The sequence below is a fragment of the Mytilus galloprovincialis genome, chromosome 11 (genome assembly GCF_965363235.1).
Source record: "Mytilus galloprovincialis chromosome 11, xbMytGall1.hap1.1, whole genome shotgun sequence".
Lineage (NCBI taxonomy): Eukaryota > Metazoa > Mollusca > Bivalvia > Mytilida > Mytilidae > Mytilus > Mytilus galloprovincialis.
Window position 1 is genome coordinate 1,573,050 of NC_134848.1, and position 13,964 is coordinate 1,587,013.

Below are 13,964 nucleotides of genomic sequence, written 5' to 3' on the forward strand. Positions count from 1 at the left end.
GTATGAAACATACATATCATAAACAGGCCATTGATATGAGTGTTTCCATTGGATGATGAATTGGTGCTATGCTCCTCCCAATTTTGAGGTAATAATCATTTAATGGTTGAGCTAACAAGGAAGCTAACCAAATAATCTACCTGTAGCTTCATACTCGTTGGAATCTGCTGTAATGTTTTTTTATTAATAGTCCAGTCAATCTAGCATAAATTTGACCCTAACCCGAAAGTAATTGCAACAGAAGATTTTTAAGTTTTATCTTTAGCATTATAACTCAAATATACACAGAGAAAAGTCCCATAAAATCTAACTTGAGGAAGACTAAAAAAAATCACCATTTAAAATTCCTATGGAGATTTGCATTGAAAAGGGAGATAACTCTTGCAAAAAAGGCAGAAATATCTTTAAAAATTGATACAAAATTACAACTTTACCGTTTCTATTCATGAGAATGAGTTGATTCTTGATTTTTTAGCGGTCTTTAGAGTATAACAAACAATTCTAAAGGTGTTTTCATATCTTTTATCAAGCTATGATCTAGATTTCGTAATTCATTAGTTGACCTTTATTGAATTTTTCAACATGTCAAGGTAAAGAATCTCAAATGTAATCAAAATAATTAAGCATGTCTTCTTCTTTTTGTGGTTTAAAGTTTCTTTACATAAGTAAGTTGCTGAAAAAATATAATATACAGATATTAACAATACCAAATTTTCACATCATTTTTTCAAAATGGTCACAAAGCTTCAAATTTGCAATTTGTTTTATGAGAAATGCACAAAAAAAATAAAACTACCCATAACACTTCGGTTTTGTACATTTCATGAGCGGAAGATTATATCATTTAGTCAAATACAAACTTATAACCCCATCAAAGTATCATACTTTACATAAATTTCAAGAAAAACAATCAAAAACTGACCAAAAAAGACTGATTTTTGCAAGAGTTATCTCCCCTTCCAATGTTAATTTCCAAAGGAAATTAAAAATGCTGATTTTGAGTTTTCCTAAAATTATATTTTATGGGACTTTTTTCTGTGTTTATAAAGGGCATAATGCTATAGATTAGAACTAAACATTTTCTGTTGCAATTAGTTTGAGGTTAAATCTTAGTTAGACTGGACTATAATTGGAATAAATTCAGGGAGGCAGTCATTTTTAAAACCAAATCACGCATGGAAGATAAACATCTTTGACACATTCCCCATTTCCATTCTCAATTTTATCTCTCAAGATGGTGATTATATTTTCGAAAGTATGTGCTGACTGCTTTGTAATAAAAAAAGATACATAACTATATGATAAAGATAAAACCATTATGATTACTCAATCCTATGAAATGTGAAAACTAGAACCTCGTAAGAGCCTGTGTAGCTCACCTTGGGCTATGTCCATATTAAACAAAGGACACAGATGGATTCATGACAAAATTGGGTTTTGGTGATGGTGATGTGTTTGTAAATCTTTCTTTACTAATCATTCTTTCTGCTTACACATATCTCTATCTGTAATGAAGTTTGTCCAGTAGTAACCAGTGGAAAATATTTTTAAAATTTTTTAAAAATTTATGAAATTTATGAAATTTGTTAAAAATTGACTATAAAGGGCAATAACTCCTAAAGGGGTCAATTTACCATTTTGATCATGTTGACCTTTTTTGTAGGTCTTACTTTGCTGTACATTATTGCTGTGTACAGTGTATCCTTATCTATAATAGCATTCAAGATATTAACCAAAAGCTGCAAAATTTTATTAAAATGACCAATTTAGGGGCAGCAACCCAACAACAGGTTGCCTGATTGGTCTGAAAATGTCAAGGCAGACAGATTTTGACCTAATGAACAATATAATCCTGTCAGATTTGCTCAAAATGCTTTTGTTTCAGAGATATGAGCCAAAAACTGCATTTTACCCTATGTTCTATTTTTAGCCATGTCGTCCATCTTGGTTCAAGGGCAGGGTCATCGAACACATTTTTATACTAGATACCTTTATGATGATTATGAACAAGTTGGTTTAAATTTGTCTCAGTAGTTTCAGGAGATTATTTTTGTAAAAGATTACAAATATTTACAAAAATTTACTATAAAGGACAATAACTTCTTAAGGGTTGACTTATTTGTAGATCTTACTTTGCTGAACATTATTACTGTTTATAGTTTATCTCTATCTATAATAGTATTCAAGATAATAAAGATAATAACCCAAAACAGCAAAACTTCCTTGAAGTGGCCAATTCAGGGGCAGGAACCCAACAACGGGTTGTCCGCTTCATCTAAAAATTTCAGTGCAGATAGATCTTGAACTGTACACAATTTTACTTTTTTTATCAAATTTGCTCTAAATGGTTTGGTTTCACAGATATAAGCAAACATCTACATTTTACCCCTATGTTCTATTTTTAGCCATTGCAGTCATCTTGGTTGGTTGGCTGGGTCAACGAACACATTTTTTTAAATTAGATACCCCAATAATGATTGTGATCAAGTTTGGTTAAATTTGGCACAGCAGTTTCAGAGGAGAAGATTTTTGTAAAAGTTAACGACGGACGACAGACGACAGACAAAGGACGACAACGGACGCCAAGTGATGAGAAAAGCTAACTTGGCCCTTTGGGCCAGGTAAGCTAAAAAGTTGCACAGTTAGATGAAAAGGAATCAAGATGACCGTTTGTTTACCTTAACTACCCTTAATCAGATAGTGTACCAAGGTAAGCATTACATTTATGATTTTTTTTCGAATCAGAACAGTATGAAAAACATAACACTTTTGAATATACCATGTAAAAATCTTAAGATATCAAAGTACTTACTAGATTTCACTTGTTTTCTCTGACGTACCTGCAAATATGATAATATTAAACATTAATTTATTTCAGGGTGATAAGTTACATCTACCATTGATCCATGTTATGTGGAAACAAGTTCGTACAGTTATTACAGAAGTAAAGGTTTCAGACAAAATCATAAAGACATGTTCAAATTAATCATTGCTTGTGACGGCAGGGGTTAAAAAATTTTGTTACAGCTAACTAGCCCAGGACTTATTGGCAGCAGGATTTTACTAGCCCTGTTGGAAGAACTGCTAGTCCATCAAAACTGACCTGCTAGCCCTAGCATGCCTTACAAATCAAGAGTTTGCTGCAAAATACAAAGTGGGTGTCCTTTGTTTTGAAGGAGACATTATACACTGTATTTAATAATTTTTGTTGATCTGTTATTTATTCTTTTGGTGCTTAACCTAACTCATTTGTTCCCATATTCAAAGCAGACTTTTTTTTTTGCGTGTTTGGGGCAACTAACGGCAATATTCACAGAGCATTGTCTGTTTTTTTCATCAGCAACAGCCAACCTTGCCAGGGGAATCATTGTGTCCCAGTTCTGCCAACTTTTCAGGAAGTGAATTCGTGATTTTTTGGCCAAATTATAAAGATCAAAGAGAAAAAACAATAGTTTAAAGACTAAAGACTTGGCAGCCCTTCTGTCCATGACACTATTATTTTTTTTCCACGGCTTTTCCATGTCATATCTAGCATTTTTGGGGGGGTGAATTTTCAGCCTCGTTACTCCTTTCATCTACCGTTTTTCGTTTTGAAACTGACGAAGTTCCTGGGGTTCCCGTACTAAAATATTAAGTAATATTTTGTTGCATGGTTTCGTGCTCAAGAGCTGTGCAACAAGACAGGTCAATACCAATCAATACATCATACCCCCAAATACCATTAATTGAAAATTTCGGCACGATAACCAATGTACAATACCCCAAGCCATGGTATGAGAAATCGATATTTAAAGTACGAGAATTGCGATCAACACATGATACCAGACAACCCAGACATGCCAGAGTTATTTGTTCTATTTTTAAAATATGTACAACAGGACCTATACAAACCAGTTCAAATTCTTGGAATCCCAGATGATTTAATTGAATCGAATTGGCTAACATAGAATAGTGATGAAGGGATTTTTCACTTTCTATTTTGGAAACGTCAAGAATTTTTTTTACTAGTCAGTCGGGCATATCGGATTACACATTTTAATTGCCCGAGGCGTAAATGATCTAGTCCCGGGCGTCGGGCTAGTGGATTTTTTAGCCCCTGGACGGTTTTGGTCTAAGATTAATATCATATAAACTTAACCTTAGCAAAATTTAATGTAAAAAGGTATAGTACCAAACTCAAAGACATATTCAAAAACAGGACGCTTATCAAAACTACACCAATTTATACGATATCAATCAACTGAAAAGGTGAAAAACAGCGGCCATATTCATTAAGTGGTACAGGTATTTTCAGAAAAGAAAGCGTGTTCAATCTGGTTTATAGCCAGTTAAACCTCACACTTGTATGACAGTTGTTTGTTTAAAGGGACACCATAGGGTGAGTAACCAAGACAGATTTAACAGGTCAAATTACTAAACAATTCCTACAAAAAGACCAACTTATGTAGCAAAGCGACAAAACCAAAAAAATAGTCGATACTGAATTTTGAGTTTCACTATAACATCAACAAAAAAGTGTTAAGTTATATATATATCACATACCGTATATAGTAAACAATATCAACAATTTCTCGTAAGTGAAAACAAAGGAAATATAATTACAAACAACTTTTGTATCCGAATCAAACCCCACGGTCCTCCTGGACCAGAAATGCCTAACGTAAAAATTATTTCAAATATTCTTAAGGGATTACACGGAACCCTTTGTCTCGGTTCCGATTGCTGCTGCGTGTCAAAGTGTAATGTTGACTTAATAAAAACTCAGTCCATTTATCAGTAAAATACAGAATTTTTCTATTGTCTCTCTTTAAATGCTACTTCTCGGTCAAGAAGATAAACTTCGGTCCAAGTTATATGAAGGCTTACAAACTAAGCATGTAAAAAAAATCATCCCAAAATGTCGGTAAATGTTAACTAAAAAGTAAGTCCATCTTTTAAAAGGATACTGAAAATGAAAATATATTTTCAAAACGTTGCATCAGACATTATCTTTTACCCGTAATCATTAAAAAGCTTCTGCCAATGTTTCATAAAATACTAGTAAGGTTTGACAGGGTATTTGATGTGAAACAAACTTTAACCTTAGACTCTATCTACTTGTTAACTGTTAAAAGTCTATGTTTCATTAAAGGGACATTAGCTGTCAAATGCATGCTTATCGATTTGACTCAAATTATAACATATAATTTAGAACTATTAACATGTATATTTAAATTATAAAAAAGTCCTAAATAAAATTTAAACAATTCACGATGCATGTGGTCGTTAATATTTATCACTACTTTGTGTGTATTCTAGTCTAGATGCCATTTAATTAACCATCGAGGTGACCTCCTAAAACTGCCTACGGTCATATAACCCGATATTAACAAGAACTGGATACTGTGTTTTAGTCATTAACAAGGATCTATCCACATTTCATAATAATTCCAGAAAGGATTGAAAAAGTTAATTTAGTTAAACTCTAACCTTAGACTGGACCTAAATGTTGATGTTTCAGCCAATGCCTAAACCAGAATAAAGGATTGCTATGTTTCACTTTCACAAAATTAATTTTGAAGGCTCAATGACAACCTGATGGTAGTATGTTCAGATAGAGAGTCATTCAAAGTTAATCAAATAAAAAAAAAAACATGATATCTTGAAGACAAGTAAAGGGAAACTGAAGAAATTTGAAATAAATAAACACAACATAAAAACTAGAATCTATTATTTAATATGACATTGCATATGTCACTATTAGGTCTTGGTACTTTCAAATGCAATTTTTGGTCAATTGCAGATGAACATAACAAGACAGACATGCACACCTTAAAACCATACCATATACCAAATATATAAAAAAAAAAAATAAAAAAAAATAGTACAAGTCCATTGCAGTAATAACTTACCACACATAATGTATGTGCTGTTATTTCCATTTCTCTCAATCCATTGTCCAATTCTGTGAATGTTATTTCATTCTCTTTCAAATGCATCAGTGTCAAAAATTTAACCATCTGTGTATTTGTTGGGTAATTTTCTACCATATCACTCCATACCATTTCTTCCATTCCAAGATGGAGAGCCAAATCGTGTAGCATGCGTGTCTCACAATTAACAGACAGACGAAGCAACTCTGTGTTACTTGGGATCTGAGATAACGCATCTTCACTCAAACCTAAAATGAAAATAAAAACACATGTATATATGTATATATATACAATTCGTCTAAACATTAACCCAACAATGTTAGATCTGTAAATTTGCCTTCGCAAATTTTATATATATATATATATATATATATATATATATATATATATATATATATATATATAAGGATATGTAGTATATAATTAAAGGCAACAATAGTATATTGTAATTCATAAAATTCATAAATCGATTGAGAGAAAAAACAAATCCGGGTTACAAACCAAAACGAAGGAAAACACTTCAAAATAAGAGGAGAACTACGACACAAGAGAAACACAAAACTGGTACAATGTAAGATTGCTAATGAGACAACTCTCCACAAAAGACCAAATGACACAAAAATTAACAACTGCTGGTCACTGTACGGCGTTCAACAATGAGCAAAGCCCATACCGCATAGTCAGCTACAATCCAAAAAAGAAAACTATCGGCATAATTTATTTACCAAACATGAACGATAAAAAAATATGCAACGCATAAACAAACAATAACCACGGAATTACAGTACAACATAAGAACGAACTAATAAAATCAGTTGAAAAAGGCTTCACTCATCAGATGGATAAAAATACAAATACTATAAATACAAGTGGACGTGGCCGGGAACTAGTACATCCCAACAACCAAACGACACTTAATACATATATGAGAGTACTTGCAGTTAACTGACAGCTAATACAAAGCAACTAACAACTAATAAAAAAATCATGCTTCTAAGACTATATTATCAATCCGTACACATCCAACATCCAATGGATTTAGTATAAAGACGTCCTAAACAGTCAGGGAAAAACAAAACCTTGTGAAATGACAAGTACATGTATCGACATATCGTAGATCCATGAATGTGTTTATGTATATAGCATACCAGTACTATTTAGTTTGCTTCTAATTTACTGATAACAAAATCAATATTTATACCAATAAAAACAATATTCAATTATCTTATTACAGTGTTGAATTGTTAACCTTTTAGAATAAGTTTATTTGAAGGATCGATAAGTTTACTAGGATCGTTTTTAAATTTCGGTTGACAAAATTTCCGTAAAAATAAGGATGTGCTTAAGGTTCATCATAACAAATGGACAAATAGGGCCGTATTTTCACCTCAAAAACTACTCTGTGTACAGACTTACCTGTGCTGTTTGAAAAGTTTTAATGCCTAGCATCCACTAGATATATAAAAGTTAAATGCATTTTGTGATTAAGAAAGATAAAATCTTTCTTGGTTTTTGATGGGCATTTTTTTTCCTTTCTGCAGAAGCTGTAAAAATAAACAAACACCTGAATTACTTTGATACTGTCCACTCACTGACTCAGATAAACTCTTTAACTCACCTGTAGTTGTGAAGATAACTCTTGTCCATGTCAATTAAGGACAATCAAAACAATACAAACCAGTTTTTTTACCTGAGGGAGCATCTCATAGTTGTACCACAACTTAGTTAATTTTCACATTAAAACTTGTCCAACTTCACAGGTAAGTCTGTGCTCAGAGTAATTTTTGGCATGAAAATACAGCCCTATTTGTCCGTTTGTTATAATGAACCTTAATCCCGTTTCAAATAAGTTTTCTACAGGTACTACCAAACTTCAAAACCAAGTCTTTATATTTATGGACAAATGTAGTAAAGGTTTTAAGTAATTTATGGTAACGAAATCCCTGGCTTAATAATTTACCAGTAATACATAGATTATGTTCGTTAAAATCAAATACGTAACAACAGACACAGGCATAGCGAACGAGCTGTGAAATATAAACACTGAAGATAGTCCCAAAGGAACATCACCATCTAGAAATGGAAAATTGACAATTTTAGTGTGGAGTTTCCCGTTTAAAACCGAAATATCTAAATCTATGAAAGGACAGTTATTACCGTTAAATTTGATTTATTAAAAGTATGTTCCTTTGGGTAAATTTAAGCAGTGTATTGATAAAATACACGATTATTTAATGACAAAATATCATTAAGATAACGGTAAGTGTTGTTGAATTTATCAATTAAATGCAATTTAGACGGGTCTTTATTGAGATTGGTCATAAACTGTAATTCATAACGGTACAAACACAATACAACTATTAAAGGGTCACAATTAATGTCGATAGGGATACCTATAACCTGTTGACAAACTTTGTCCGAAACGTACATAACTGTTATCAAGGGGAAAATAACAGCTTTAATCATCTCATCACACCCTCATCAAGTATACCTAGCATATATAATGTACCTTTCTCTTTAGAGAAGAAGGCTTTAAATGAGTTGCAGCACATATATTTGCATTCATATTTACCAAAATATTATTTAATTAAATAGGAACACTTTTGTTTGATAAGATAGTGTAGAAGTGTAGTGTAAAGAGTAGAAAAAAAACCAGAATCAAAGGGACCATTAAAAACACGTAATTTATTTAAAACATCCAAAGAACTTTTTACACTCCAAAAATAGTTCATTTAACTATGTGCATATATTGTATTATAATAGTTTATAATAAGCTATTTGATAGCAGTGAAGGAACTTGTTAAAAGCACTGAAAGATAAGTTGTAGCATTTGTAAAAAGAGTTCGTTATATACCGAGTTAAGATGATATAATTATTCAACATTGGAAGTTCGCAATTTGAGTAACATATGCAGTAATCTAATTCTAAACTCTTCGAAGTTATCTTCACAAAATACACCTAAATGTATTACCTTATGTACAGCACATAGTTGTATTTGTTGACAGCAATCATAGACAATTTACTCATATGACATATAGGATATATTGTAGTAATTTACAGCAATTAATCTTAACTTAACATGCAAATCATTTATTCTAAATTGAAAGTGTCTGATACATATATCTTTTGTTATTGTATAAACACAGATGGTTAAAATCCATTACTTTTCCAAAGAAGTTTCAATCTGAATTATGTGAAATATTGTCAACAGCACAAAGGTAAAGCATATCAGTAGCATGGTTTATGTCATGAGATTGGAATTAAATTGGATATTGAAATAGTTAAATGATAACTCAATAATATGGAAGTGCAGAGAGATTAATGATACATTTACCTGGACAATTAGCATCACACTGCTTTTGCTCCTGTAAAATAGAAAATAACCCTACAATTCAAGTATTTGTATAATTCCATGTAAACAAACTACTTGCTCATCGGTCCACAAAAGAACATTTCACTTTGTAAAATGTGTGAAACTAATGACAAAAGCACACATGATAAAACAAATACAATATTGACAAATGCTGACAGTTACTACAAGCAAAGTCAGGTAAATATTATAAATATTAATCCACTCCTCTACCTTACAAAAAAAAAACGTGTAAACATAGAGGTGCCGTAGAAAAATTAGTATCCTTTGTCCCTCTGTTGGATACATTCGTCTATTGCTCTTTACTATCATGCCAACATAAAAAGTTTGTACAGATATAAATTTGTCTGTGAATGTATAAACATTTTTTACGTAACGACTTTAAGAGCTTGATATGTAACATAGGTTTCTGATTTTACGTCATTTGGTTTATGGTGGGGAGTTGTCGCGTTGACAATCATATACCATATCATATTTCTAACATAATGTTGAAAGATTGAATGTCTAACATATAATGCAAATAAAGTAACTATCTTATCCAATAAGAGAACTTGGCCACATATGTGCAGGCTTAGAAATCCTTTTTTAATTTATCGCAATGATGTACCTATACAATTATTTACATACCTTTTTCTTGTTCCAAGTACGCCAGTTATTTTTAATGTTTTCTCCGTGTTTACAAAAACATTCCTCAGTCTCAGAGACCAACTTATTTTCTGCAGTGAAACAGTTTAATTTCGAGCAGGAATACTCGGTTAGAAAGGGTACCTTGCTGCTGGCTTTACAATGAATAGAGGACTGATAAAATTCGGAAATTCTTTCTAAAGTAACAAACAAACAATCCCGGACACTGGTGGCTATATCAGGTATTATCAGCCCCTTGGAGCGCTTGTGAACTAGATACAGTAAGATCTGATTTCCTTCTACACAGACAACAATATCATGCTCTTTATCAAATGATAACCCAACAAACCCAGAAAACATAAGTTTCCGTCCTTGGTATTCTTTTAATGTCCACATACTCAGACATGCACATATTAGACGGTTTGGTAAGGCTGGAGGTATGATGGTTCCTCTGAAAACAAAGGCCAAACTTACAGTCCTCTCTGGTGTACATTCTTGTGTCAAGTAATCTGTATTATTTCTGTCTGTAAGCATACAGGGTACAAAGAAGTTTTCTATTGGTAGACGACTTCCTGTTTTTGTATCATATCTCCGTTGTTCAGATACGATATCTAGATGTATCAGCATATCAAATATGTACTCTTTAAATGGTAAAATCTGACGGAATTCTTCTTGTTCCCAAATCTGGTAGAGGTCTTCTTTTTGTATCATTCCATTTTCAGACATTTTTGTGAAGGTTTTCCTTGTTTTCTTTTCTTTAGGCCAAAATGCAACATCTATAAATATGAAACGAAGAATATGTTATCAGACTTAAAATATAGTTTATATTAGGAGGTAATACCGGTCTATAAAAAATACATGATAAAACAATTGGTATCACTCATTTAGATCATCACTGGAAAAAAACAATTTATCCTAATAATTCGATTAAATGTCTTTTATAACAGAACACATTTCTTTTGTCTAGTCTGTTATAACGGGATTTGATGATCAAAGTTGAATCATTTCCCATTTGGAAGAAAATAATCTGAAACAAGGCTTGCATGTGCTGTGGGAAAAATTGTAGTTTTCAAATGTTTGCATGGTTTTTACATGTTTTCTGTAGAAGAAACACTAAGAATAATGTATGGCAGTCATCCATGATGACATCTTGTCAGTCAATTACTGTCTTTCATATTTTTATTTTCCAGCTATTAGCACAATTTTTCGGTATAAAGTCTACTCCTCAGTTACTAATTATTCTAAGTCAAAAAATATTTTGAATGTTTATTACCTTGATTTAATACAGTCCTTTTGGGTGGGTAATTTTTTAGTTTTGATGTAAGTTCCCAAGCTGTGATCTTGTATATAAAGAAGACATTTATGTTAAATTAACTGAATGTGATTTTTTTCTTTGCAATACTGGTTATTTGAAGATTCCCCATTAAGTTTTGTCTTTATCAGTTCTATAAATTTAGAGAATTTCATCCTAATGTAAAACTACATCTACAGCGATTGGAGCAAAATGTCTTCAAAAAATTAAACCATGCCGCATCATGATAGAATATAGTGTGGACCAATAAATGATCAAAATATCCATCTCAGTAAAAATGGTTCAATATGATATTAAAGATATCTATAAAATGGTAAACAGCACAAAATTACCTCTGTGTTCTCATTTATAAGGTACTTTTAGTTCATTTATATCTCTCATTCCCTCAAACTTTTAAGACTAAGAACTATTACTTATTTATGTTAGAAATGTGATAATAAATGCGTAATTGTATTGTTAAACCTGAATGAGCTATACATATAAAAGTTAACTGACTCCATGGAGGGCTCAATAAGTTTTTACGTAAAACTGAAGTTTACTTTCAATTCCAAAGAGAGACATGTTATGCTTCCCTTTTAGTAATTAGTTATTTATTTTCAGTCATCAGGCTTTTATAATCCCTATACATCACCACCTGACTATGGTGTAAGGGGTTTGAAACAAACAAAAATTAATAATTGACTACATTGTTTTTCTACCAGTAGTAAATAATGTAGTGTTACTGCTTCAAAAGACTTTCATTTACATATTACAGTATATTCCTTAAAGAGCAACTTAAAAAGATGTTTTCTTGTAAAACCCAAAATAGGACATTTAAAGAAAAAGTCAAAATAAGCTCCCCAAACTTGCTCAGCCTATTAATATTAATGATAGAGCCTCAAACTCTGTGTCAGGCTTGCTCAGCCTATTAATATTAATGATAGAGCCTCAAACTCTGTGTCAGGCTTGCTCAGCCTATTAATATTAATGATAGAGCCTCAAACTCTGTGTCAGGCTTGCTCAGCCTATTAATATTAATGATAGAGCCTCAAACTCTGTGTCAGGCTTGCTCAGCCTATTAATATTAATGATAGAGCCTCAAACTCTGTGTCAGGCTTGCTCAGCCTATTAATATTAATGATAGAGCCTCAAACTCTGTGTCAGGCTTGCTCAGCCTATTAATATTAATGATAGAGCCTCAAACTCTGTGTCAGGCTTGCTCAGCCTATTAATATTAATGGTAGAGCCTCATTTTAATGCAAATTTTCCTCAAATATGTTTTAAGACTTAATCCACTTACTATATTTCAGGATTGCAATATTTCAGTGAAAAATAATGAAATATAGAAAAATGAGAGTTCATTACAGGTCAAAGGTGCATGTGCAGCTTCTCTCAATAAGGTTAATATCACCATTGTTTTTTCTCCTTTTAGTCTTTGTTGAATTGACATTTAAAAAAAAACAGTTTAAAAATTTATCTTGGTTAATTGGCATGAGTAAAATTTTATTCTGTCCAGTCAAACATTTCGTATAAGATTTCATTGCATATAAGATCACCAATCAAATCCCCCTCTTTTTTCCTGTTTACAAGCTTTAGTAACCATGTCATCTAGAGTTTCCAAAATATTCTATAAAAACACAAAAAAAGAATGGTGTTTCTTAATTCCCAAAATATATTTGAAGGACCCAGATTTTTTTTTTTGCAGTGAAATGCAAGGTTATTTTTCTACAGCTGTCATATTCAAGGGAATATTTTTGTTGAACCTGTTTCGTAGGTAACCAAATGTGTCGTTCTATGATTTGATGGTTTTACATCCAAACGTTCAATAACTGATCACTGGATTGATCATAGATAATTTTACATCCAAAAGTTCAATAACTGATCACTGGATTGATCATTGATAATTTATCTCTAACAGACAATATGATATTATAAAAAAAGGGGCAAAATATAACAGAGGGACATTCAAACTCATAAACTGACATCGCCATGGCTAAAAAAGAAAAAGACAAACAGACAAATATGATATTATAAAATAGGGGCGAAATATACCAGAGGGACATTCATACTCATAAACTGACATCGCCATGGCTAAAAAAGAAAAAGACAAACAGACAAATATGATATTATAAAATAGGGGCGAAATATACCAGAGGGACATTCATACTCATAAACTGACATAGCCATAGCTAATAAACAGCTGCGCCATGAGCGCATGATAAGCCCGACGTCTTGTGTGGAAGTTTTATGCAATGATCATAAATAGTTTCTGAGAAAGTTTTAAGCAATTACCATTTATTGCTATTGAGACACGGCGGGACATGTGAAACCCCCCCCCCCCCCCACCCCCCACCCTGTTTTCTTTTTACAAATATCACTAAAATAAAATTTTGAATCAAACCAAAAAGTATACAGATCTTTAGATTAATATAACAAAGAAGTGTGTACAGTTTCAAGCAATAATCATAAATTGTTTTTGAGATACGGCGCGACATGTAAAAAAAACCTCCCCTTTTTTACAAAATACTCAATAACTCAAAAATTAAATTTTGAGTCATCACCAAAAAGTATACAGATCTTTAGATTAATATAACAAAGAAGTGTGTAAAGTTTTAAGCAATAATCATAAATCGTTTTTGAGATACGGCACGACATGTAAAAAAACCCTCCCCCTTTTTTACAAAATACTCAATAACTCAAAAATGAAATTTTGAATCATCACCAAAAAGTATACAGATCTTTAGATTAATATAACAAAGAAGTGTGT

The 13,964-nt window shown here is 32.0% G+C and overlaps 1 protein-coding gene across 1 annotated transcript in view; it reads right to left on the reverse strand.

The window, feature by feature from the left end:
* The window catches only part of LOC143051531 (uncharacterized), a 335,962-nt gene that overhangs the window by 15,598 nt on the left and 306,400 nt on the right, over positions 1–13,964 (reverse strand). Inside the window, exons 16-19 of the mRNA XM_076224422.1 lie at positions 9,910–10,682; positions 9,247–9,277; positions 5,892–6,160; positions 2,813–2,840 (exon numbers count right to left, since the gene is read on the reverse strand). Of these exons, the coding sequence (XP_076080537.1) occupies positions 2,813–2,840; positions 5,892–6,160; positions 9,247–9,277; positions 9,910–10,682 (1,101 nt within the window). The remainder of the gene's footprint in view (positions 1–2,812; positions 2,841–5,891; positions 6,161–9,246; positions 9,278–9,909; positions 10,683–13,964) is intronic.